The 23,325-nt window shown below is 42.9% G+C and overlaps 2 protein-coding genes across 3 annotated transcripts; both read right to left on the bottom strand.

The window, feature by feature from the left end:
- Nucleotides 1–67: 67 nt before the first annotated feature.
- Nucleotides 68–7,193, bottom strand: LOC115104274 (DNA-directed RNA polymerase III subunit RPC8-like). 2 transcript variants are annotated; one of them, XM_029625636.2, is made up of 7 exons: nucleotides 6,996–7,193; nucleotides 6,603–6,717; nucleotides 6,314–6,410; nucleotides 2,658–2,744; nucleotides 2,186–2,249; nucleotides 1,750–1,963; nucleotides 68–1,130 (listed from the first exon to the last, which is right to left on the bottom strand). In XM_029625636.2, the coding sequence occupies exons 2-7, from the start codon at nucleotides 6,711–6,713 to the stop codon at nucleotides 1,080–1,082; spliced, it is 624 nt and encodes a 207-aa protein (XP_029481496.1). In that variant the 5' UTR covers nucleotides 6,714–6,717; nucleotides 6,996–7,193; the 3' UTR covers nucleotides 68–1,079. The 2 variants fall into 2 exon arrangements, with proteins under 2 accessions (XP_029481496.1, XP_029481497.1); XM_029625637.1 differs by lacking the exon at nucleotides 2,658–2,744.
- Nucleotides 7,194–9,302: 2,109 nt separating this feature from the next.
- Nucleotides 9,303–21,672, bottom strand: LOC115104273 (aconitate hydratase, mitochondrial-like). Its single transcript, XM_029625635.2, has 16 exons — nucleotides 21,598–21,672; nucleotides 18,710–18,852; nucleotides 18,181–18,439; nucleotides 17,597–17,689; nucleotides 17,174–17,332; nucleotides 15,271–15,421; nucleotides 15,003–15,107; nucleotides 14,760–14,851; nucleotides 14,539–14,644; nucleotides 14,172–14,329; nucleotides 13,884–14,069; nucleotides 13,510–13,788; nucleotides 13,074–13,265; nucleotides 12,819–12,951; nucleotides 12,326–12,447; nucleotides 9,303–12,206 (listed from the first exon to the last, which is right to left on the bottom strand). The coding sequence occupies exons 1-16, from the start codon at nucleotides 21,631–21,633 to the stop codon at nucleotides 12,075–12,077; spliced, it is 2,346 nt and encodes a 781-aa protein (XP_029481495.2). The 5' UTR covers nucleotides 21,634–21,672; the 3' UTR covers nucleotides 9,303–12,074.
- Nucleotides 21,673–23,325: the final 1,653 nt, after the last annotated feature.

The following is a 23,325-nucleotide window of genomic DNA, read 5'->3' as shown; positions in this document are numbered from 1 at the left end:
ACTGATGTATTCCTTCATGTAATGGTGTAAGTAAAAATAACCAAAATAAAGATCAGAATATGATACATTCATTTGGCCTGGAAGAATATGGCTTCTATGCTTTATCAAAAACTGCTTCAGAGGACCAACTTCACACCCACAAAAATACACAAATTACAGTGAGGTGTAGTGCTTGTGGGTTCATGACAACCCACAACCCCTCCCAAGGACAGTTATTTTATGATATTTTTGGGATACATGTCCTGTACACAATTATAAACTGGGTGGTTCGAGCCCTGAATGCTGATTGGCTGACAGAAGTGGTATATCAGCCATATACCACAGATATGACAAAACGTTTATTTTTACTGCTCTAATTACTTTGGTAACCAGTTTATAATAGCAATAAAAAAAAAACTCAGGGCTTTGTGGGATGGCCAATAGTCCGCGATGCGTCATGCCTGAGATCAGCCCTTAGCCGTGGTATATTGGCCATATACCATCATCTCCTTGGGCATTATTGCTTAAATAACCCAACCCAAAATCATGCAAACAAAAATGATCACTGATGAAACACTATACTGGTCAAAAAGACAACACACAATTGTATATTTAGGCACACTCACTCCATTATTTGTTCAAGTGAACACTCAGACTTACATGGTGACACTAAATAGGCCAATTGGGGCCCTTTAGTCAGTCTTTCTTACGGTCATGTGCACCGAGTGTAAATGCTGGTGCGTTAACAGTTATGGTGGTAGTATTTACAATATACAGGGGGAAGTGGATCTACAGCTTTGCAAGTGAGACAGTTCTCCATGTCCCCGGCCTGTGTGCTCTATTAGAAATCCTTGCTACTGGTCCCTTGTCTTTGGGTCTGCCATTCCTATTATGGGAATCCTGGCTCCTCTACTTGAGCCCGCAGTTCTGTGTCTATTAACCTTGTGGACACTTCACAGGAGGCATGTTTCTCCAGTGTTAAAGTCACAACCTGGAAGGAGTGACTGAGAAGAGTCCAAAAAGAAGGTGTATGTCCAGCAGCTGGGATGAATACTTGACATCTGTCTCCATGTTCTCTACTGTAATGGCCTCTCCTTTCGCTAGCTGTTCCACCAAGACAGGAGGCCCAAGCCTGGCTCGCTAATGGTACCCTGATACACAAGAAAGGCAGGGAGGGAAGGGGTGGAATTAATTATTACTGACTTATAGTATTGAAAAATACCTTAAAAAATAGTCACTTGTAATAAGGATGTATGATGTAAAACCAAAAGTACACCTATGTGAAGGACATCACTATGCTGCTAACAGTTTTGCCTTCTCGAACGACTAGTCCTTTGCTTCGCAAGCACAAGTGACCGCCCTACTTGACAAAGTACTAACCAGTTGCACTACCCAAAAGGTACCAATTCGACAGTAACATCACCATAGAGTTAGATAGACAGCTCCAGTGCCCCAAAGCTTGTTTTAGCATGGGCAGCACCATTGAGGACTTTAAAAATGTTTAAGTAGTCAACTGGGTGGGACTTCCTACGGGTTAAGGAAAGATCACATAATTCCATCCAGGTCATCAGGAGAATTCACCCAATGAATTATACTCCTGATCAAACATTCCATACTTGCTCACTGGACATTTTGAGTGAGCTTACCGGTACCATTTAACTCAGTCACATATACTGTATATGGATACTGAAATTATTAAATTCACAACAATAGTAATTCAATCTTTTGTAGTGTGAAATAAGTCTGTTCTATCAGTGAGCGCCTTCTTACTAGCAGTGTGTAAGGGGCATCTTTCTTTTGGCCACCCTCTGCCCCTGGAGCTGCAGAGGTGTCGGTTGCTGCGGCAGAAGGGCCTGTGGGCGACGTGTCCAAGAAGACTTCATCTGTGACCCGGAAGCGGATGTCCTCACCTTGGTCCATGTAGAGGTCATGGGCCCCTTCGTCCGTCTCATACTCCCACACCCACACCTGCTCTGCTTCATCGCTGAGGCAGCAGTCAAGGAGCGCTTGCTAGATTGCTTTATTTTCAGTGGCTTTTACAGGTAAACTAAAATGTCTATCAGATAGCTATCAACATGAGGAGTTTAATTAACATTTACACGATTGTATTCCAGAGCCATCTACTGCAACTCAGCTTTAAGCAAACAAATTGTCAAATGCACACATTGGTAAGAAATACACAAACACACATCACTGGGCAGGATACAATTTTGCAGGCTGCTGTAGGGACTCTGGGGGAATGACGATGTCATCAAAGAATCCTAGGCTGACTATGAAACAAAATATGGCAGTGTGGACAAATCTATACAGACAGACTGCCACATCAATGTTATACTTCATACTGAGACATTCTCCCTGTTGATCCACTTTATACATTGGGAGAGAGACAGGGTCGGTAGGAAAACCACTGCAGTGTGTACAGACTCCTCTGGGGCTGTGACGGCAGAGTATAAAAAGCATCTGACCCAAATTAGTGTATCAGCAAATCACAGCATGTTCAAGTGTTCTTATTTTCACACAATGAGGCCTATTAGTCCAGAATAGACATAGGTATATTCGTTATGGACAATGCTGTTGCACTGAGTCATATAGGCTATTAGGACTTAACATTCAGGTGGGTCGGGGAGAAAACTGGAAGGTGGGGGGGGGGGGGGGGGGGGGAGATGAGTTTCTCTCACCATGTACTCCTTCTTGACTGCAGTATTGGATCTTTCCAACAAGAATCTCATCCAAAAAAGGGTGGAACACAACATACCTGAAGTGGACTAACAAACAGAGTAGGGAAAAGATAAGGTCACATCAAAATGGACAGTCAGTCCTAAGAGAAAATCCCTGCCCAGAAACAACTCCTAGGCAGTGACCTCCAGGCACTTGTGTAGATCTGATAGTAATATGGTGCAATACGGTGAAAGTTCCACCTAACCGATCAGAAGGTAAGGTGGAGCTACTTCTATAACATATATAACATATAACACGCCTTTTGGGTCTCTGCATTTCAAAAAAGATACGTATCAATTAAGCTATTAATTTGACGTGTCAAATAAAATTATATTATAGAATGTTGTGTGAACTAAATTTGCATGCGCAAGCCAAGCACCACCACTACAGTCAGTAGCACGGTCAAAGCTGGGGGAAAAAAAGTCTGCAAACAATCACACACATCGGCCACAATGTGTTTACAATACCGTGTTGGTAATAAGCCATTATTTGTTCGACTGAATTGGAAAACATCCGTGTGAGCATTTGAAATAAGATCAGGATCAAACGAACAGGATCAAAAATGTTAGCTAGGTAGTCCAACATTCTCCCAGACTGCAACCATTCCAGAGGCAGGGGAGAAAGGATGGTGATCCTGCTGCTTCTGACACCTAGCTAGATCTGTCGTTCTGCCCCTGAACAAGGCAGTTAACACACTATTCCTAGGCAGTCAATGTAAATAAGAATTTGTTCATAACTGACTTGCCTAGTTAAATAAAAGGTGAAATATATATTTTTAAAGTCACTGGTCCGATGAACGTGTTTATTTTCAAACGCTCCTCATGGAATTATTACTTTGTCTTAACCTGAATTTTTCTACCTTAGATAACACAAAGTAATAATTACATGCAGAGCGTTCGAAAATAAACAAGTTCATTGGATCAGTGCCGTTTTTATTTTATTTGTATTATTTTGCGGCATTTTGATCACGATTATTGCACGAATATGGATTTACAGGTAACAAGTGAATACATTTGTGGGCTCAATCCTAAAACAATGTATTCACTTGTTACCTGCAAATCAATATTCATATGAAACATGGAGGCCTATCAGCGACATTAAGCAGGTTTCCATCCAACCATTTCATGCAGATAAATTACACATAAAAAAATATACTCACAGCAGGCCTGATGGAAACAGCACATTTGAGGGCAAAATGTCAACACAAAATACACTAGACATGGGTGGACAAATTTCTTGCCTGTAAAAGATTATGCAATAATCATGGTCGAAATGCCGCAACTATTGATATAATAACCATCATGTCGAGGTTAACTTGGAGTCACGCAATGATATGTTACGTTGCAGCCTACTACCACCATACTATGGAAAAGCATGAAGAGTTTATAGGAAGATTAAATAAACGATGATGTTGGTCAAAACTGTGATTTTCCTGTGTTTTATATATTACAGTTGAAATCAGAAGTTTACATACACTTAGGTTGGAGAATTAAAACTAATTTTTCAACCACTCAACAAATTTCATGTTAACAAACTGTAGTTTTGGCAAGTCGGTTAGGATATCTACATTGTGCATGACACAATTAATATTTCCAACAATTGTTTACAGACAGATTATTTAACTTATAATTCACTGTATCACAATTCCATTGGGTCAGAAGTTCACATACACTAAGTTGACTGTGCCTTTAAACAGGTTGGAAAATTAGAGAAAATTATGTCATGGCTTTAGAAGCTTCTGATAGGCTAATTGACATTGACATTTGAGTCAATTGGAGGTGTGCCTGTAGATGTATTTCAAGGCCTACCTTCAAACTCAGTGCCTCTTTGCTTGACATCATGGGAAAATCTAAAGAAATCAGCCACAAGTCTGGTTGATCCTTGGGAGCAATTTCCAAACGCTTGAAGGTGCCACGTTCATCTGTACAAACAATAGTACGCAAGCATAAACACCATGGGACCCTACAGCCGTCATACTGCTCAGGAAGGAGACGCGTTCTGTCTCCTAGAGATGAATGTACTTTGGAGCAAAAAGTGCAAATCAATCCCAGAACAACAGAAAAGGACCTTGTGAAGATGCTGGAGGAAACAGGCACATAAGTATCTATATCCACAGTAAAACGAGTCCTATATCGACATAACCTGAAAGGCCGCTCAGCAAGGAAGAAGCCACTGCTCCAAAACCGCCATAAAAAAGCCAGACTACGGTTTGTAACTGCACATGGGGACAAAGATCGTACTTTTTGGAGAAAAGTCCTCTGGTCTGATGAAACAAAAATCGAACTGTTTTGCCATAATGAGCATCGTTATGTTTGGAGGAAAAAGGGGGAGGCTTGCACCCCTGGCAGCATCACGTTGTGGGGATGCTTTGCTGCAGGAGGGACTAGTGCACTTCACAAAATAAATGGCATCATGAAGAAGGAAAATTATATGGATATATTGAAGCAACATCAAGACATCAGTCAGGAAGTGAAAGCTTGGTCGCAAATGGGTCTTCCAAATGGACAATGACCCCAAGCATACTTCCAAAGTTGTGGCAAAATGGCTAAAGGACAACAAAGTCAAGGTATTAAGAGTGGCCATCACAAAGCCCTGACCTCAATCCTATAGAAAATTTGTGGGCAGAACAGAAAAAGCATGTGCGAGCAAAGAGGCCTACAGACCTGACTCAGTTACACCAGCTCTGTCAGGAGGAATGGGCCAAAATTCACCCAACTTATTGTGGGAAGCTTGTGGAAGGCTACTCGAAACGTTTGACCCAAGTTAAACAATTTAAAGGTAATGCTACCAAATACTGTAGTGTATGTAAACTTCTGACCCACTGGGAATGTGATGAAATAAATAAAAGCTGAAATAAATAATTCTCTCTACTATTATTCTGACATTACACATTCTTAAAATAAAAGTGGTGATCCTAACTGACCTAAGACATGGACTTTTTACTCAGATTAAATGTCAGGAATTGTGAAAAACTGAGTTTAAATGTATTTGGCTAAAGTGTATGTAAACTTCCAACTTCAACTGTATTTACAGTTGGAATAACACTATGAAATTGAAAATAATGATAATGCCCTTTTATTGTAAGCGAGGTTTGAAAAGAGCGCCTGAAATTTCAGTCTGTTTTGGTGGGATGGAGTTTTGGCCTGCCTGGTGAAATGATTTAATATTAAGATACACAGTGGCTGTATTGGGCTTTTAAGTACACTGTAAGCTTGCAAATGTCCAATAAATATCAAGGATTGCTAGTGACATGATCGGCGTTTGGCTTTATCAAATAAAAATTCTCACGCTTATCCACATCTTATCATATAACCTACTCTGTCAACTTTATAAGTGAACTGTTGTCTAGAGAGCATGTGCAAAAACCAGATTGAGCATGTTTGCTATTTATTGTAACAGTTTGTGACAAAACCATCGGTCGAGTTTAAAATGCAATGGAAACATTGAACTTCCATTTTTCTATTCGGCACAATGAAATGTAAGGACAAAAGGGCGTTTTATCTGCAACAAGTCAGTTTTATGGAAACCCACCTGTGGTGGGAAAATGTGCATCATATTTTTATGCTGATTTTTAAATAGTTGCGTGAAAATCTGTCGCAAATTGTAATTTTCTTACCTTTGGTGTGGGAAGCTCCATCACCTGGGAATATGTAGGAATCCTCCAGTTTTGTGATGTCATACAAACAGATACAGAGGCCAACCTGGTAAACCACCTGTAGAGATGCAGGTAAAGATCAGCCAAACATAAATAAAGCAGATAAGTTAACAAGACTACAATGTCAAAATTGTGTTAGGCTAAACAAAGCAAACAATAAAAGATTAACTCAGCTGACAATATACAGAACCCCTGTCCACTGATGAATAGGGGAGGAGGTTACAGTATCTTTGGTACTGCATCCTCTCACCTTATTGGCCAATTTCTTGTTGAGTTCTTCGGCTATGGCTTCATTGAACTGCCGCTGGAAATTCCATGGGGGGATTCTGACAGTGTCAACCATCTCCACTGCCACGAACATGATTCTGGTCCGAGGAAAAACAAGAAACAATATACAGTAGCTATGAAATCACAGAAAAATACCTTACAGACAGGGTGGTATGACAGTAAGTATGCCATGCGTTAAAGTGCTATAGCACAGGTACATTTACCAGCTAGCTAGCTACCTTATCATATTCAATTCCATTGTTACAGTGTAATGAAACAATGTAGCTAGTAATGTATAACAGTTTCATCAAGAAACATGTTCTCTCTAGCTAGCTAACACAGCATCACTGTCCTGAAACTGTTAACGTTACCTTACCTTTCCTTTCAATCCTTTAAACTACTCAAAGTATTTACATTCGGACAAATGTATCAACTGCAAGGATCACCATATTATTAGTTTGAATAAATACTGGTATCATGGATAAATTGACACCAAAATCCCCATCTTCATGTCGCTAGCTTCATAAAATATTTTTTTACACGTGTTATTGATTTCCTTCATTATCGTAACCATTTACGGCAGGTCGCAAACTTAAAGGCACAGAACGCTTTTTTCCAGCAATTTTATTTGAGTATTTCGTTCGTCAAAGTTCTTTGCTTCCTCCTCTGGTCTCCTTTCCTTATCTGGTCTACTGATCTGAGAACTCATACATTTGTTCTCACCTGCCCAATTCTTCAACATAGTGTAGAAAGGGATACACAGAAAGGAAGCCACTTAATACTGTTGAGAAACACAGTATTTGTCCTTGCACTCAGTCATGCTGTCTTGCAGTTTCCTCTGTATGATGTACCTGGGAAATACTTACATAAAAAAAAACAATTTTAACAGAATACAAACACATGAATAGTGAGTTTCCATTGAGGATTTACCCTGGTTGTATACCCAAAAGACTCAAACTTGTCTGTTTCCATCTACGCAGACCGGCACCGGGTCTCAATGAGCCGGGTCTCTGGCGGACCCGGCCTGATTTGGTGCCAAGCCCTGTATACTTTTCAGCTGGCATTTACATAACACAGGCCAACTGTGAACTTCAGCACCTTCTCACAAATCAACCGTCTTGAATGACGCAGGGGTTGTTGATTCTGCTCACCCCATCTTTAGTGTCACACTCCTGAAGGAAACACAATTACACTAGACCTTACATTTAACATAAAACACTGGCGACCCACTAGTGTGGGGGTAGAGATCTTCATGGGTTCGACTGAACCCAAAATTTTGCTCTAGGTCCGATTCTCGTGTCCATTCATTCGGGTGCGGGGTCACCCTTTAAAAAATGTGTTTGGGCCTCCCGAGTGGTGCAGCGGTCTAAGGCACTGCATGGCCCGGCTGTATCACATGGGCACAATTGGCCCAGCGTGGTCCGGGTTAGAGGAGGGTTTGGTCGGCCGGGATTTCCTTGTCCCATTGCACTCTAGCAACTCCTTGTGGCGGGCCAGGTGCCTGCAAGCTGACTCCGGTCGCCAGCTGGACGGTGTTTCCTCTGACACATTGGTGCAGCTGGCTTCCGAGTTAAGCGTGCAGTGTGTCAAGAAGCAGTGAAGTTTGGCAAGATCGTGTTTCAGAGGATGCATGGCTCTCGACCTTCGCCTCTCCCGAGTCCGTAGGGGAGTTGCAGCGATGGGACAAGACTAACTACCAATTGGATTTCACAAAATTGGGGAGAAAAAGGGGTAATTGGCCTTGGGTCCGCGTCCAACTTTTAGGACCCATGAAGATCTCTAGTGTGGGGGTAAGTCTCAGTCGAAAAGCACCATAATTGCACATTTCCACTAGTGACTTACGTCAGTGTTTTACCAAAAAGGTTCAGACTTGTTTCCAATTCCACAGCCCTGCTCCAAAAACATAACACTAGAGCCTACATTAACATATTCACTGGCAAAACACAGATGCTGTAATAAAAAAAAACTAAGACACGGGTTAAGCCTAGTCATGGACTGAAAATAGCAATTGAAAGTACTTTAGTCCAGGACCAGGCTCAATCTCTGTCTGTGAAACCACCTCTATTATGGCCAAGGGATACTATATTCAGTGCTGAATTGTGTAGCATGTTAACTGCATTACTGTCACAGTAACTATAAAAGTGCTGAATTAAATCCAATTAGTAAATTTGCAAAAATAACATTTTATTCATCTTTATTATTAATTTACCACAGGAAATATCCTAAAAGATTTTTAATCTTGTACACTATGAAAACTGCAAGCATTCAAATCTAATACAAAACAAACTTTAAAATCAAAACAAATATGGAAATCAAGCGGAATTAACCACTTGAGATTACATTAACTAATGTCCGTCAATGGGTTTCTACATTTAATTGTTTGCAGTGTCTGAACAAAAATTAGCATTCTTAAGTCAGTCATTGACAGTGTTTCAAAATAGAAAAGAAATAGCTAGACCAATAAAACAAAGCAGTTCAGGTTTTGAATTTGCTGAGAACAACTTCAAATGAGGTAAGCATTTGCTTTGTCACGTTATACAGTGGCATTTCAGAAACTCAGATTTAAACCAGGCATCCACATATTGTATATTACATCACAGTAAAAGCAGCCTGCTTCTCAGGTGGCTGTTATCCTTATGAATTACAATGTACAAAGGAACGGGTCCAGTTAGACTACATTAAATACTTGTGAATTTAAGAATCTCTTTATTAAAAGCCACACAATTGACAAACTTAAATGCTGCTGGCATTACACTGGTCATCGTCGTACTCAAACATGGGGTTCATTGACATGAAGATATTAAACAGAATGACAAACCTTTGTAACAACACTTATGTTTGTTTTAGTATGTAAATGGAGCATTTTCATGAGGCATCTTTGGCGATGACCTTCAGTAGACAGATCAGAGAGAATTCATCAGCAACGTGTTAGCAAAGTTAAGGTTGAGCAAATGACGAATTAGTATTGATTATGACCGTGTATAACAAGTTGGTTAATGTTCTCTAAACCGCATACAACATGGGTTAAAGTTGCAACGATCTGGAGCCAATCCTGTTTCAAATCAGGGGTTCCTTCATCTGCATCAAATAACTTTAAAACAAAACCTAGGCATGTCTCACCTGACCAGTCTCTCCCTTTACATTGACAACTCCAACATTCACCTGGGTGCAACACAAAGACGGACCACTGTACAGCACAGGTCCAAGAGCGACAAAACATTGAGACGTACAGTACAACCTACTTTAATTCTTCAACAATAATTTACCTTTCATTTAAAACCTCCAACCACATGTTTATTGGTTTGACTAGTTGTGAAACCCTTAAATTGGGGAGGGGGGAATAGATTAACGATTTTAGGCTTCAGTTTAATACAAGATAATTGATGGGAGATTAAATGATTAGTTTGTTACAGTGGGTTTATCAGAGAACGAAAGGCTCTGCATTCAACCAGGCAGCTACTGCCCACCCTCTCTCCATTTTACATAGAGGTGTACATATGCACTATATTACAGGATTTACACACAGGCCCAAACCAAGTTCCTTTAAATACATTTGGGTTTGACAGAGTCATTGCCATTCCTCTGAATAGATTGTCAATGAAGACCATATGCTAGTGAACAAAAATAGGCATTGCATTTCTACTTACATTAAACCCTACAGCAACTACAAAAAAATGAGACATTTAGCTCTTCCGTTCATCACTGATAAGAGAAATAAACTGAAATTAAAATAAAGGTTGATTTGATAGCAACATTAATCATCTTAGCACCATGACCAAAGGATTTAATAGAAGTCGCCAGTCCAATCTCCAAAGTATTCCCATGAATACTTTGATTATAACTTACCTTAAAGTAAATTAGTACTTAGTGACGAGAAGACAACGAATAGGTGGTCATGGCCCCCCAAAGCAAACTTAAAACAGTCACACGTTATAAGACTTAACTGCAATATCCTCAAAGACACTATGTAGATACAAAATGGCAAGAGTTTTTGCCAAATATAATAACCTGAATCAGATAATGGTATACATTTCTCAAATGACATTTATCATTGTATTGTTATTTCAAATTAAAAATCACACCCTTGCTTTAAGATGCTATGGAGTGCAGCATTTGCGATGTATAAATGAAAGGGTGGCCGAGAGTCTACAATATTACTACATATAGCGCTAGGGTACAGCCGTCTGGACACTAGATTGTGCGTTCATTTTGTAAGAGGAGGTCCCTCAAGCTGTGCGTGGAGCCCTGGAATTAGCCAGGACAGAGGGGCAGCACCAAGCCAGACAGGGATATGGACAGGCAATGGTCTGATTAGCTAGCTAACATATATGGACACGCACATGGAAAGTAAAGGCAAGACTAGTACAACACAGCAGTATGTAGCATTTTACTCCCACCTACAGACACATAGAAAAGGGTTGCTAGGATCTAATATAATTTCATGCAATAGCTCAAGTAGAAACAAATAGAGCATGTGGAGAAAGCGTCGGTAGAGAGTTAACGTGTGGAATGCAAATGAGTGAGAAACGGTACACCAAATTCCATGGGTTAAAATTGATTTTGGGTCAAGAAAAACCCTACAAGAAAATAGTATATGATTACACTACTCTGTAGAAGGATTGACCTTGTCACTACAACCTGGTCCTGGGGCCACATAATCTAATGATTCCATAGATGCCTGTAGTCTACTCTGTGAACAGTTACTAGGCCTGGGTAACCAGGTTAAGCGACTTGCTCTCTTATCAAATGACAAAAACGGATCAATTCAGGTCAGTCACAGGAAAAATGTGCAGCTCCTGAAGCCCACTAGAACTATGGTGGACTTAACTAAACAAATATTCACATTAATCTTTACCACCAGCTATAGTGAACTAACAAAGGTTACAAATCCTGGGAATGAGAGGGATACAGTCAGTGAATTAAAATATGCAACTGGGTTAACCAGCTCTGTCAGTGTTGGAGGAAACAAGTGGAGGTCCAGGCACACAGCTTAACACAACAACTATGACAGGGAAAGGAATGTGAGCAGGATTCAAGCTACAGACCAGATATGGAGAGCTAGCAGTGTGTTTGAGGTAAGAATGAATTGAATACTGCCGCACTACAGTCAATGGCAAGAAGCGTGACAAATGTGATTACACAGAGTACTGCCAACAGGAGCAGTGCTGCCTAGAACGGGAACACTTAAATGCTATGCTGAAACAAAGACAAGGGTTTTTGTGCGTGTTATGTCAGAGCTTGTGTGTGCGCGTATACAGCTCTACCTGTCTGTGGGGAGAGCTTTGACAGTAATCCTATATGTGTGCGTGAGCATTTCATCTGTACAGCGGCATGGGGTGTGTTTACGCTAGGCAGGCTGCTACCGCCCATTTCCCACGTCTGTGCAGCCCCTCCCCCTCAGTATCTCCAGGTCCGCCTCTCTCTGTGCTCCTCCGCCCCTCCTGGGTCCCTTCAGTTACTGAAGCTCCTTCATCCTGTTGAGGGCGCTGCCGGCGTGGAACCACTCGACCTGGTTCTCGTTGAAGGTGTGGTTCAGGGTGATGATGTCTTGGCTGCCGTCACCGTGCTTCACCACTCCCTTCAGGGGCTTGAGGAGAAAGACAGCTGGCTTTTAAGGCATCCGTGTAAAATAGACATACTACCAAGTCCTATCCCCATTATATGAAGGGCGGTAATTTGGGTGGCTGGCTGGTCAATGACTCTCACCTTGCCGGGGGCAAAGGTTGCGAGGCCTGTGATGGAGATCTTGTCGTCGGGGCGGATTTTGTCATAGTCGGTGGGGTCGGCAAAGGTCAAGGGCAGCATGCCCTGCTTCTTCAAGTTGGTCTCTGAGAAGAGGACAGAATGGCAATGAGGAGAAAATAAAGAAAACAAGACAGAAAAAAAGAAAGTTGGGAACAAGAGGGAGCTTGGGGAATTGGCTCGTATCGAGCTCCATTGTGTAAACTGAGAGGCCTTCTACCACAGCGGGGCAGATCCATTACATGCCAAGTCAAGTTCATAGAGAACAATGTGCACATTCAAAGTGTGATCTTGTTTCTAACCACGTTTCCCCTTTTGTGCAATGGGTATCATGATAGCTACATGAGCTCCGTCTCAGCACAGATAGTCTCAGATTGAGCAGGTTCCCACCAAAAGCTTTTCCTCTCATGCTACCCACCCACATGCCCCGCCACACCCCTATAATCTCTAAGCGTACCGTGGATCCTGGCGAAGCTCTTGACGAGGATGACCCTGCCTCCCAGGTGTCTGGGCTCCAGGGCTGCGTGCTCTCTGCTCGAGCCCTCTCCGTAGTTGTCATCCCCCACAACCACCCACGACAGACCGTTAGCCTGGAGGGAACAGAGAGAATATTTCTAAAAATCAGATTCTAATTTAAATATTGTCATTCTGGGACAGCCCAACAGTACACAGCCTCTATAGGTACTCTCCTGACAGTTACGGTCGGTCACACCTTGTAGTGGCGAGCCACGTCAGGCACGCCCCCGTACTCTCCAGTCAGCCGGTTCTTGATCTTGTTGACAGCGTCGTTCTCAATGTTGATTGCTCCGATGAGCATGTTGTTGGAGATGTTGTCGAGGTGACCGCGAAACTTGAGCCAGGGGCCGGCGGCGCTGATGTGGTCTGTGGTGCACTTGCCTTTCACCTGCGGAACAGGAAGGAAGAAAACAGACCGTAGGGTAAATGGCCATCCAAATGTGGTACCACATGCCTGAACAAACATCTGCCAACTCTGTGGTTTCTAACTCTTTAATAGTTGTAAAGCCACAGTTGAAGGCCTCTCAATTCCAACCATGGTCCTTGGTGGAGGATAGAACTCAGCCAAACAATGAGAAGAGGCCTTCCTCATCATATAGCCATCTTGACATACACCTCTCCCCTTCCCTCACCTTGATCAGCACTTGCAGGTCCTCAAGGTCCTTGCCATTCCACTTGTCAAAGGGCTCCAGCAGCTGCAGGCGGGTGCTGGTGGGGCTGACGTCCACCATGACAGAGCCACTCTCGGCAGGGGGGTGTTGGTAGGTGTCCTGGCCGGGGTCAAAGTCACGGGCAGGTAGCTCATCGCCATTGGGTGGCTCCAACTTGAATTTCTCACCATTGGCAGCGGTGAGGTAGTCCGTCTCAGGATCGAACTTCAGGGTACCTGCGATGGCCAAGGCTGTGACAATCTGTATAGGAAGAGAGAGGGTTATTAAGGCAGTTACAGGAGGACATAGTGTGGACGTCATAATATAAGAAGTGTGTGTGTTGTAATTATTGGTACCTCAGGGGATGTGACGAACGCATGAGTGGCAGGGTTAGCATCATTCCTGGAAGTGAAGTTCCTGTTGTAGGAGGTGACGATAGTGTTCTTCTCCCCCATCTTCACATCCTTCCTGTCCCACTGGCCAATGCAGGGTCCACAAGCGTTAGCAAGGACCACTCCACCCACATCCCTCAGGATCTTAGACTGAAGGAGAAGAAAAAAAACAAGAATGTACCTACAAATCAAGTAAAAGGGCAACTAGTTTGGCAATGGACTTTTTTTCCCCCCCAAAAGGTTTGAACTCACAAAGCCATCTCGCTCGATGGTGGCACGGATCTGCTCAGAGCCGGGGGTGACAGTGAACGCAGCCTTGCACTTCAGGCCTTTGTCTAGGGCCTGTTTGGCCAGGGAAGCAGCGCGGCCCATGTCCTCATAGCTGGAGTTGGTGCAGCTGCCAATCAGACCTATTGGGACCACCAGAAATCAGGTTAATAACAAAGACATGAGAAACGCAGATGATTTTAACAGTCATGTAAATATGCCTGCAAATATGATAATGAAATGTTACTGTACTTTCCTATTATAGGGCTTTCCTTGAATATTAACAGCGAGCAAAATGTAGACTTTAAGGGAGTGTTAAAGATACTGTGTGACTGCTGGTGCTGATACTGACCCACTTTGACCTCCAGGGGCCAGCCGTTCTTTTCAGCCACAGCACCAATCTCAGACACTGGGTGGGCCAGGTCAGGAGTGAAGGGCCCGTTGATATGGGGCTTCAGCTGCCAGGGACAGAAGACAGACAAACAGTTAGCATTGACAATGCATGTATTTTCTTGAGAAGATATTCTATACATACAAGTAATGGATGTCAGCCTAAAAACAGAGTGGACTCACCTCACTCAGGTTGATCTCAATGACCTGGTCGTACTTGCAGCCTTTATCAGGGACCAAGTCATCCTTATGCTCGTCAGCCAGGGCAGCGATATCTGAAAGTAGATGGAAAAAGTCCAAAAGAGAAAACAAAAATGCTTAAGGACTATGCTGTATGTGTATCAGTGGCTGCGAGACTAAAATTGAAGGAATTGTGAAATAACGGGCTTTAAAAATATTCCGGAATGTCTTATTGTGAGTACTAACCTGCACGTCCAGTCTTATTCAGGTAAGTCTTCATGCGGTGGTTGTAGGGGAAAACAGAGGTGGTAGCCCCAATTTCAGCTCCCATGTTGCAGATAGTTGCCATACCTGCAACCAGGAGTGGGGATAGTCACATCAAGTTTATGCAAACTAGCACCAAATCAAGACCAAACCACTGGACGAACTCAACTGAAACAAGCAGTGTTAAAACAAACAGCGTAGAGTAGTTTACTCACTAGTTCAGGTAAACCTTACTATCTTTAGGCCTCACCGGTGCAGGAAATGGAGTCGACGCCTGGGCCATGGTACTCCACGATGGCTCCAGTGCCCCCCTTCACTGTCAGGATCCCAGCCACCTTCAGGATAACATCCTTGGGAGAAGTCCAGCCCGATAGACTACCTGTCAGCTTCACTCCAATCACCTGATGGGTAGGAGGGAGTTATTACTACATTTGTGAAAGGTCATACATACAGTGAGGGAAAAAAGTATTTGATCCCCTGCTGATGTTGTACGTTTGCACACTGACAAAGAAATTATCAGTCTAGAATTTTAATGGTAGGTTTATTTCAACAGTGAGACAGGATAACAAAAAAAAAATCCAGAAAAACGCATGTCAAAAATGTTATAAATTGATTTACATTTTAATGAGGGAAATAAGTATTTGACCCCTCTGCAAAACATGACTTAGTACTTGATGGAAAAACCCTTGTTGGCAATCACAGAGGTCAGACGTTTCTTGTAGTTGGCCACCAGGTTTGCAACACATCTCAGGAGGGATTTTGTCCCACTCCTCTTCGCAGATCTTCTCTAAGTCATTAAGGTTGAGGCTGACATTTGGCAACTCGAACCTTCAGCTCCCTCCACAGATTTTCTATGGGATTAAGGTCTGGAGACTGGCTAGGCCACTCCAGGACCTTAATGTGCTTCTTCTTGAGCCACTCCTTTGTTGCCTTGGCCGTGTGTTTTGGGTCATTGTCATGCTGGAATACCCATCCACGACCCATTTTCAATGTCCTGGCTGAGGGAAGGAGGTTCTCACCCACGATTTGACGGTACATGGCCCCGTCCATCGTCCCTTTGATGCGGTGAAGTTGTCCTGTCCCCTTAGCAGAGAAACACCCCCAAAGCATAATGTTTCCACCTCCATGTTTGACGGCGGGGATGGTGTTCTTGGGGTCATAAGCAGCATTCCTCCTGCAAACACAGCGAGTTGAGTTGATGCCAAAGAGCTCCATTTTAGTCTCATCTGACCACAACACTTTCACCCAGTTGTCCTCTGAATCATTCAGATGTTCCTTGGCAAACTTCAGGCGGGCATGTATATGTGCTTTCTTGAGCAGGGGGACCTTGCGGGTGCTGCAGGATTTCAGTCCTTCACGGCATAGTGTGTTACCAATTGTTTTCTTGGTGACTATGGTCCCAGCTGCCTTGAGATCCTTGACAAGGTCCTCCCGTGTAGTTCTGGGCTTGATTCCTCACCGTTCTCATGATCCTTGCAACTCCACGAGGTGAGATCTTGCATGGAGCCCCAGGCCGAGGGAGATTGACAGTTATTTTGAGTTTCTTCCATTTGCAAATAATCGCACCAACTGTTGTCAGCTTCTCACCAAGCTGCTTGGCGATGGTCTTGTAGCCCATTCCAGCCTTGTGTAGGTCCACAATCTTGTCCCTGACATCCTTGGAGAGCTCTTTGGTCTTGGCCATGGTGGAGAGTTTGGAATCTGATTGATTGCTTCTGTGGACAGGTGTCTTTTACACAGGTAACAAGATGAGATTAGGAGCACTCCCTTTAAGAGTGTGCTCCTAATCTCAGCTCGTTACCTGTATAAAAGACACCTGGAAGCCAGAAATCTTTCTGATTGAGAGGAGAGTGCTCCTAATCAAATACTTATTTCCCTCATTAAATTGCAAATTAATTTATAACATTTTTGACATGCTTTTTTTCTGGATTTTTTTGTTGTTATTCTGTCGCTCACTGTTCAAATAAACCTACCATTAAAATTATAGACTGATCACTTCTTTGTCAGTGGGCAAATGTACAAAATCAGCAGGGGATCAAATACTCCCCCCCCCCCCCCCCCACTGTACATACATACACACACGTAGGAAGGAGATAGAGACATGAGTGGGTGAAGGGAATGTAGTGAGGTTGTTCACTGTCATAGCAGCTCACATTGGGACACTTGAGCTCCCATGGGATACCAGCCATGACATCCACAGCGTCAGCGCCACCCACTCCGATGCAGATGGAGCCCAGGCCGCCCCCATTAGGTGTGTGGGAGTCTGTACCAATCAGCAGGACTCCTGGGTAGGCATAGTTCTCTAGAATTATCTGTCAAGGGTAAGTGAAATCTGTTAGCCAATGCACAACAATCCTTTAACTTATTGATCTCAATAATGTCAAGATCTGATTGTATAATAGGTTTGATCTCATGAGTGAACAATGCATTCTGCTACTTGTTTCACAGCAGTATTCCTGAGCTCTAATCTAGTTGTTAGACTAATTTCAGAAGTAGATATTGTTCAAATACAAATTAGTCTCATGGCAGCTCAATCTGACCAGTTATCCTTTATTATACCAGTATAGTTCCAGTACCTGGTGAATGATTCCAGAGCCTGGTTTCCAGAAGCCAACTCCATATTTGGCTCCAGCTGTTGCCAGGAAGTTGTAAACCTCCTGATTCACTTCCTGGATTAAAAAGGACCAGGGAGAAGAGGTTGGGGTGTCAGTTGAGGAGAATATATTTTTAGCTGGTAGTCCCCTTTATATAACCTTCACAGCACATATTTGGCTGCAGATCTTAATTCCCCTTTAATCCCTGTTCCTCAATTTGACCTCTGTGCAATTGGATGGAGTAAGTGTCACCCATGCCAAATATTCCTCAGGGCTTTGCATTGTCTAAAAATATAATGTGATGCCGGTGTGTAGCAGTTAACCAACATTCCCTCTCATTTGGGTCAACGCAATACTTATGGTAGGCTGTCATTGTAAATAATAATAATTTGTTCTTAACTGACTTGCCTAGTTAAATAAATAAAAATTGGTTACCCCTAGGAACTTGTGATACCATGGAAAAGATGATCCTCTGTAGAACACCCTAAATCTCAGACAACAGAAATCAGCTGGACAGCCCAAAAACATCTAGACAGGCCCTTGAGTTTCCTCTGCTCCCTACTGACCTTGGCCCTCTTTAGATCCTCGACGCCTCCAATCTGCGCCTCAATCAGGTGGTCACAGTGGATGGTTGAGGGCACGGCCACCTTGGGCAGGCCGCTGCTGATGAACTGTAGCATGGCCATCTGGGCCGTGGCATCTTGCATGGCCACGCGGTCCGGACGCAGACGCAGGTAAGTGCGGCCCCTGGCGATGTCCTGCCCCACAGGGTCATCCAGGTGACCGTACACAATCTTCTCCGACAAGGTGAGGGGGCGATTGAGCCTGAGGTGAGAGGAGGGCGGGGATTGGAGGACGGTGTGGTTAGAATTCAACTTCTAAAATACATTTTAAAAAGGTTAACTCACTAGGTCGAATGCTTTGTAATCTAAAGTTAGCTCAGTGTGGCCAGTGTTGCTGAACATGAGAAGTCTACACACTAACATGCCAAAGGATTTAGTGAGCAGTTGTAATGGGCATGTCATAGTAGTAGTGGTTATTAACAGAGGAACACTGAGGAGCGCTGGGTGTGAGGTTGGAAAGGAAGCTACTGACCTCTTGCGCACAATGTTGATGTTCTCATGCAGTTTCTCATAGCTGATGCTGGTGCCAGGCTCAAAGCGACTCATGGCAACCTTGGGCTTGGCGTTGAAGGCTGCAGAAACATGGAGACGCCTTGCCCCTTCTCCAAGGACAAGCTAAAGGAAAGGGGGGGGGGGGTACATTTGTGTGAGCCATCAGATCCATCAGAACCATCAGATCCTCCTCTCCACCCTCTCCGGCGCGGCCCACGCTTGGATTGCGTCCTACCTGACAGGTCGCTCCTACCAGGTGGCGTGGCGAGAATCTGTCTCCTCACCACGTGCTCTCACCACTGGTGTCCCCCAGGGCTCTGTTCTAGGCCCTCTCCTATTCTCGCTATACACCAAGTCACTTGGCTCTGTCATAACCTCACATGGTCTCTCCTATCATTGCTACGCAGACGACACACAATTAATCTTCTCCTTTCCCCCTTCTGATGACCAGGTGGCGAATCGCATCTCTGCATGTCTGGCAGACATATCAGTGTGGATGACGGATCACCACCTCAAGCTGAACCTCGGCAAGACGGAGCTGCTCTTCCTCCCGGGGAAGGACTGCCCGTTCCATGATCTCGCCATCACGGTTGACAACTCCATTGTGTCCTCCTCCCAGAGCGCTAAGAACCTTGGCGTGATCCTGGACAACACCCTGTCGTTCTCAAATAACATCAAGGCGGTGGCCCGTTCCTGTAGATTCATGCTCTACAACATCCGCAGAGTACGACCCTGCCTCACACAGGAAGCGGCGCAGGTCCTAATCCAGGCACTTGTCATCTCCCGTCTGGATTACTGCAACTCGCTGTTGGCTGGGCTCCCTGCCTGTGCCATTAAACCCCTACAACTCATCCAGAACGCCGCAGCCCGTCTGGTGTTCAACCTTCCCAAGTTCTCTCACGTCACCCCGCTCCTCCGCTCTCTCCACTGGCTTCCAGTTGAAGCTCGCATCCGCTACAAGACCATGGTGCTTGCCTACGGAGCTGTGAGGGGAACGGCACCTCAGTACCTCCAGGCTCTGATCAGGCCCTACACCCAAACAAGGGCACTGCGTTCATCCACCTCTGGCCTGCTCGCCTCCCTACCACTGAGGAAGTACAGTTCCCGCTCAGCCCAGTCAAAACTGTTCGCTGCTCTGGCCCCCCAATGGTGGAACAAACTCCCTCACGACGCCAGGACAGCGGAGTCAATCACCACCTTCCGGAGACACCTGAAACCCCACCTCTTTAAGGAATACCTAGGATAGGATAAAGTAATCCTTCTCACCCCCCTTAAAAGATTTAGATGCACTATTGTAAAGTGGCTGTTCCACTGGATGTCATAAGGTGAATGCACCAATTTGTAAGTCGCTCTGGATAAGAGCGTCTGCTAAATGACTTAAATGTAATGTAAATGTAATTTTTAGTAATGATACATTGTTCATCATGTTCATCAACATGGAAGAGGATACAGGGGTTTTAAAGTTCCCTAATCATTGCAAACATAGGACCTAGTCTCCTCAAACTCAACTCTGGACCTCAAAGCCAGTTCCACTGTGTTCTCATTGCTGTACCAGGTGGGTGCAATTAATTATCAGGTAGATCAGAAAACCAGCAGGTTCCAGACCTTGTAGGGTAAGAGTTGAATACCCCCAACCAAGTCTATAGCCTAATGACCAGAAAGTTTAAACAGAGACATATAGGATTCATACTCTAAGAGAACAAGATAAAGTTTCACTTGTCTCAGTGTTAGGTTCTGTTATTATGGGGGTCATTTCAAGTAAGCATGTTGGCATTATCAACAGAGCCCAAGACATACAACATTATGGGTTTTCTTGCTGGTTGAAGAATCCAAAAGCCCAATAAAAAAATACCATAAAATGACTAATCTACAATCTGCGTGATCTCCATGTGACTTTCATGTTCCATGACCTCAGACACAATGGAGACTGACAGCAAGATTAACCAAGTAAAGACTACTAGATCATTGCATTACACTAAGTAAATCTGTCAGCCAGCTACTTGTCACTCATTTTCCCAAAATACACAGCACCTAAAGTTTAGAATGAGTAGCCTAAGTGTTGGGTAAATTAGTGTTTAGCCCTAAAGGAGACTCCTAATCCCTACACATTAGCACAGCCAATTTTGTGACAGCTCAAGTAGCCTAACCTAGCTATGATTTTCAACATTGCATCAACACAGCCAATCGTCCTCAATAAGATGTTAATCAGCCGGTCTAACATGAGTTATCTAGAGTGAAAAGACGTAAGCAAATGGAATATCACAACCAACTGAGAAAAATCAGTAATGTTAATTTGCCGAATCAAATATAAATCTAACTCATATTAGCAGGCCCTTGGTCAAATATTTTCACAGACGTAGCAGAACAGCATTGGGCAGTGTCCATTCAGATAATTTCATTAGGTTTTTAATAAGATCATATCATGTTCAGTTAAATTTCTATATTTGGTGCCTCATTGTCCAACACCGTGATTTGACTAAATGTGTTATCAGGCGTAGAAAACAGACAAGTGCGCACTTAACTTCAGTAACCTTGAATCACCTTGCACACAACTAGACAATTGGTGCAATTTGAAGCTCCCAATGTATTTTATTTCGACACCATATTGTATTGTAAACCAGCATTACAGATAAAGCGTTATTGTACACTTCCCAGACTAACTTGTAGCCGTTGCATGGAGCGCTAGTTAGTAACAGTCTAGACCGTGACCAAACGACATTGCGGCTGAGATGGATTGTTTACAATATTGATGGTTTATTTTATTTTTTTCGTTGTGGACAGCAATATCTCGTAATTCATTTTTAACTGAACATTTGTACTTGATGTATAGTGTTGAATATATTTACTAAAATAAAACGTTCTACTTACCCGAAGCCGAGTGACAGTCATACAATAGGACGCCATTTTGTTCACTGACAAAGATGTGTTGTTGTCAGGTGACGTCAGGAACCCTAATTTAAACGCGTCCATTATTTTTGTCCTGACAGGTGTTAAAACTGCGTACAAGTGTATATATCTGTGAATCCTTACGACAGACGCTAATAACGCAATGTCAAAATATAATATTTCCATACAATTGTCAAAGTGGTCCCAATAATGTAAGATATGCATAATGATAGAGTTTGTTTTTGTTTAGTACTTATCTGTAAGGTTGTTGTCATCAGCTCCCTATAATGAACTCATGCGCTCTCTATAATAAACTATGCACATAGTTAGCATACAGTTGATGCACTTTTACAGTTTAAAATTAGCTATTTTATTTTACCTTTATTTCACTAGGCAAGTCAATTAAGAATAAATTCTTATTTATAATGACGGCCTAGGAACAGTGCGTTAACTGCCTTGTTCAGGGGTAGAATGACAGATTTTTAGCTTGTCAGCTCGGGGATTGGAGCCACGAACCTTTCGGTTACTGGCCCAACGCTCTAACAACTAGGCTACCTGCTATGAGTTTTACTAATGCAAATTAATTCATTATTTACATAGTAGCCTATATATACTCTGACAAAACCACTGAAGACAATGACTGTGATGTGGCACAGCAGTAATATAATGAAGGTCCTGAAGAAGGTATTTTGACAGAGAACTTGGAATCTATAAAAAATATATATACCATTACTTTCAAGAATACATTTTACTCAGTACATTTCTTCCAGTACATGTCCTGGTCCTGGACCAATGATGTGTCCACATGGCTATAGATTGTTGTTGCATATTCAAAAATATAGCATACAAAATCAAATAAAAATATATAAAAAATGATATCAACCGTTAGAAAACAATTCTTAATTCTTAATGTTTGAAAAGTAGGGTTCACTCTGGAGGAGAAAGTAGAAAAAAGTAAAATAAAAATATATAAAAAATGATATCAACCGTTAGAAAACAATTCTTAATTCTTAATGTTTGAAAAGTAGGGTTCACTCTGGAGGAGAAAGTAGAAAAAAGTAGAAACCATGCCAATCTTACATGGTAACTTTACAGCCTTATGTAATTTCACCTGCAGAATGATTTCCCTAAACAAGTCTCAGCGGGAAGTTCAAGCAAATATTGTAAAAAAAACTTGTCTTTCTGTACTCTATATGGTTGGAACGACATTACCCACAACTCCTGCAAAACGTCATATCACTTACTTGCTGACTGGACAACCTTACAGCCCAATAAAATACGGGTCCTCCCCCTTCTCAGCCAATAGGGACTCTGTTGCTATCACCGCTTATATTTTTAGCAATGGCACAGTACTTACTTGGAGTTACACATATCCGTTCGCCAACTAAACTAGGATTTCGCTTTCTGGTTTTGCAGAACCATTGATGTAATTGTGTGGCTCATAGGTGGGGAAAAATAAAGAAAATGCATTTTACCATCGTTGTTCATACCAATATGTTCAATCATATCTACCAGGATTTGCAATCCTCAATAACCCGTAGCCTATTTCATATGATTTACTTATTTTGAAACTATAGGCTTATTACTGAAAGTCGACTATTCTCTCCTAGGTGTGTATGAATTTATTTGATAGTATACATTACAATAGTATGAAGAAAGTAGTCCCTATTCAGACCAACGTCACAAAATAGGGGGTGTGTGCGAAATGGT

This window comes from Oncorhynchus nerka, linkage group LG21 (assembly GCF_034236695.1).
Source record: "Oncorhynchus nerka isolate Pitt River linkage group LG21, Oner_Uvic_2.0, whole genome shotgun sequence".
Lineage (NCBI taxonomy): Eukaryota > Metazoa > Chordata > Actinopteri > Salmoniformes > Salmonidae > Oncorhynchus > Oncorhynchus nerka.
The sequence above is the reverse complement of the archived record's forward strand: the minus strand, read 5'-3'. Positions and strand labels throughout refer to the sequence as shown.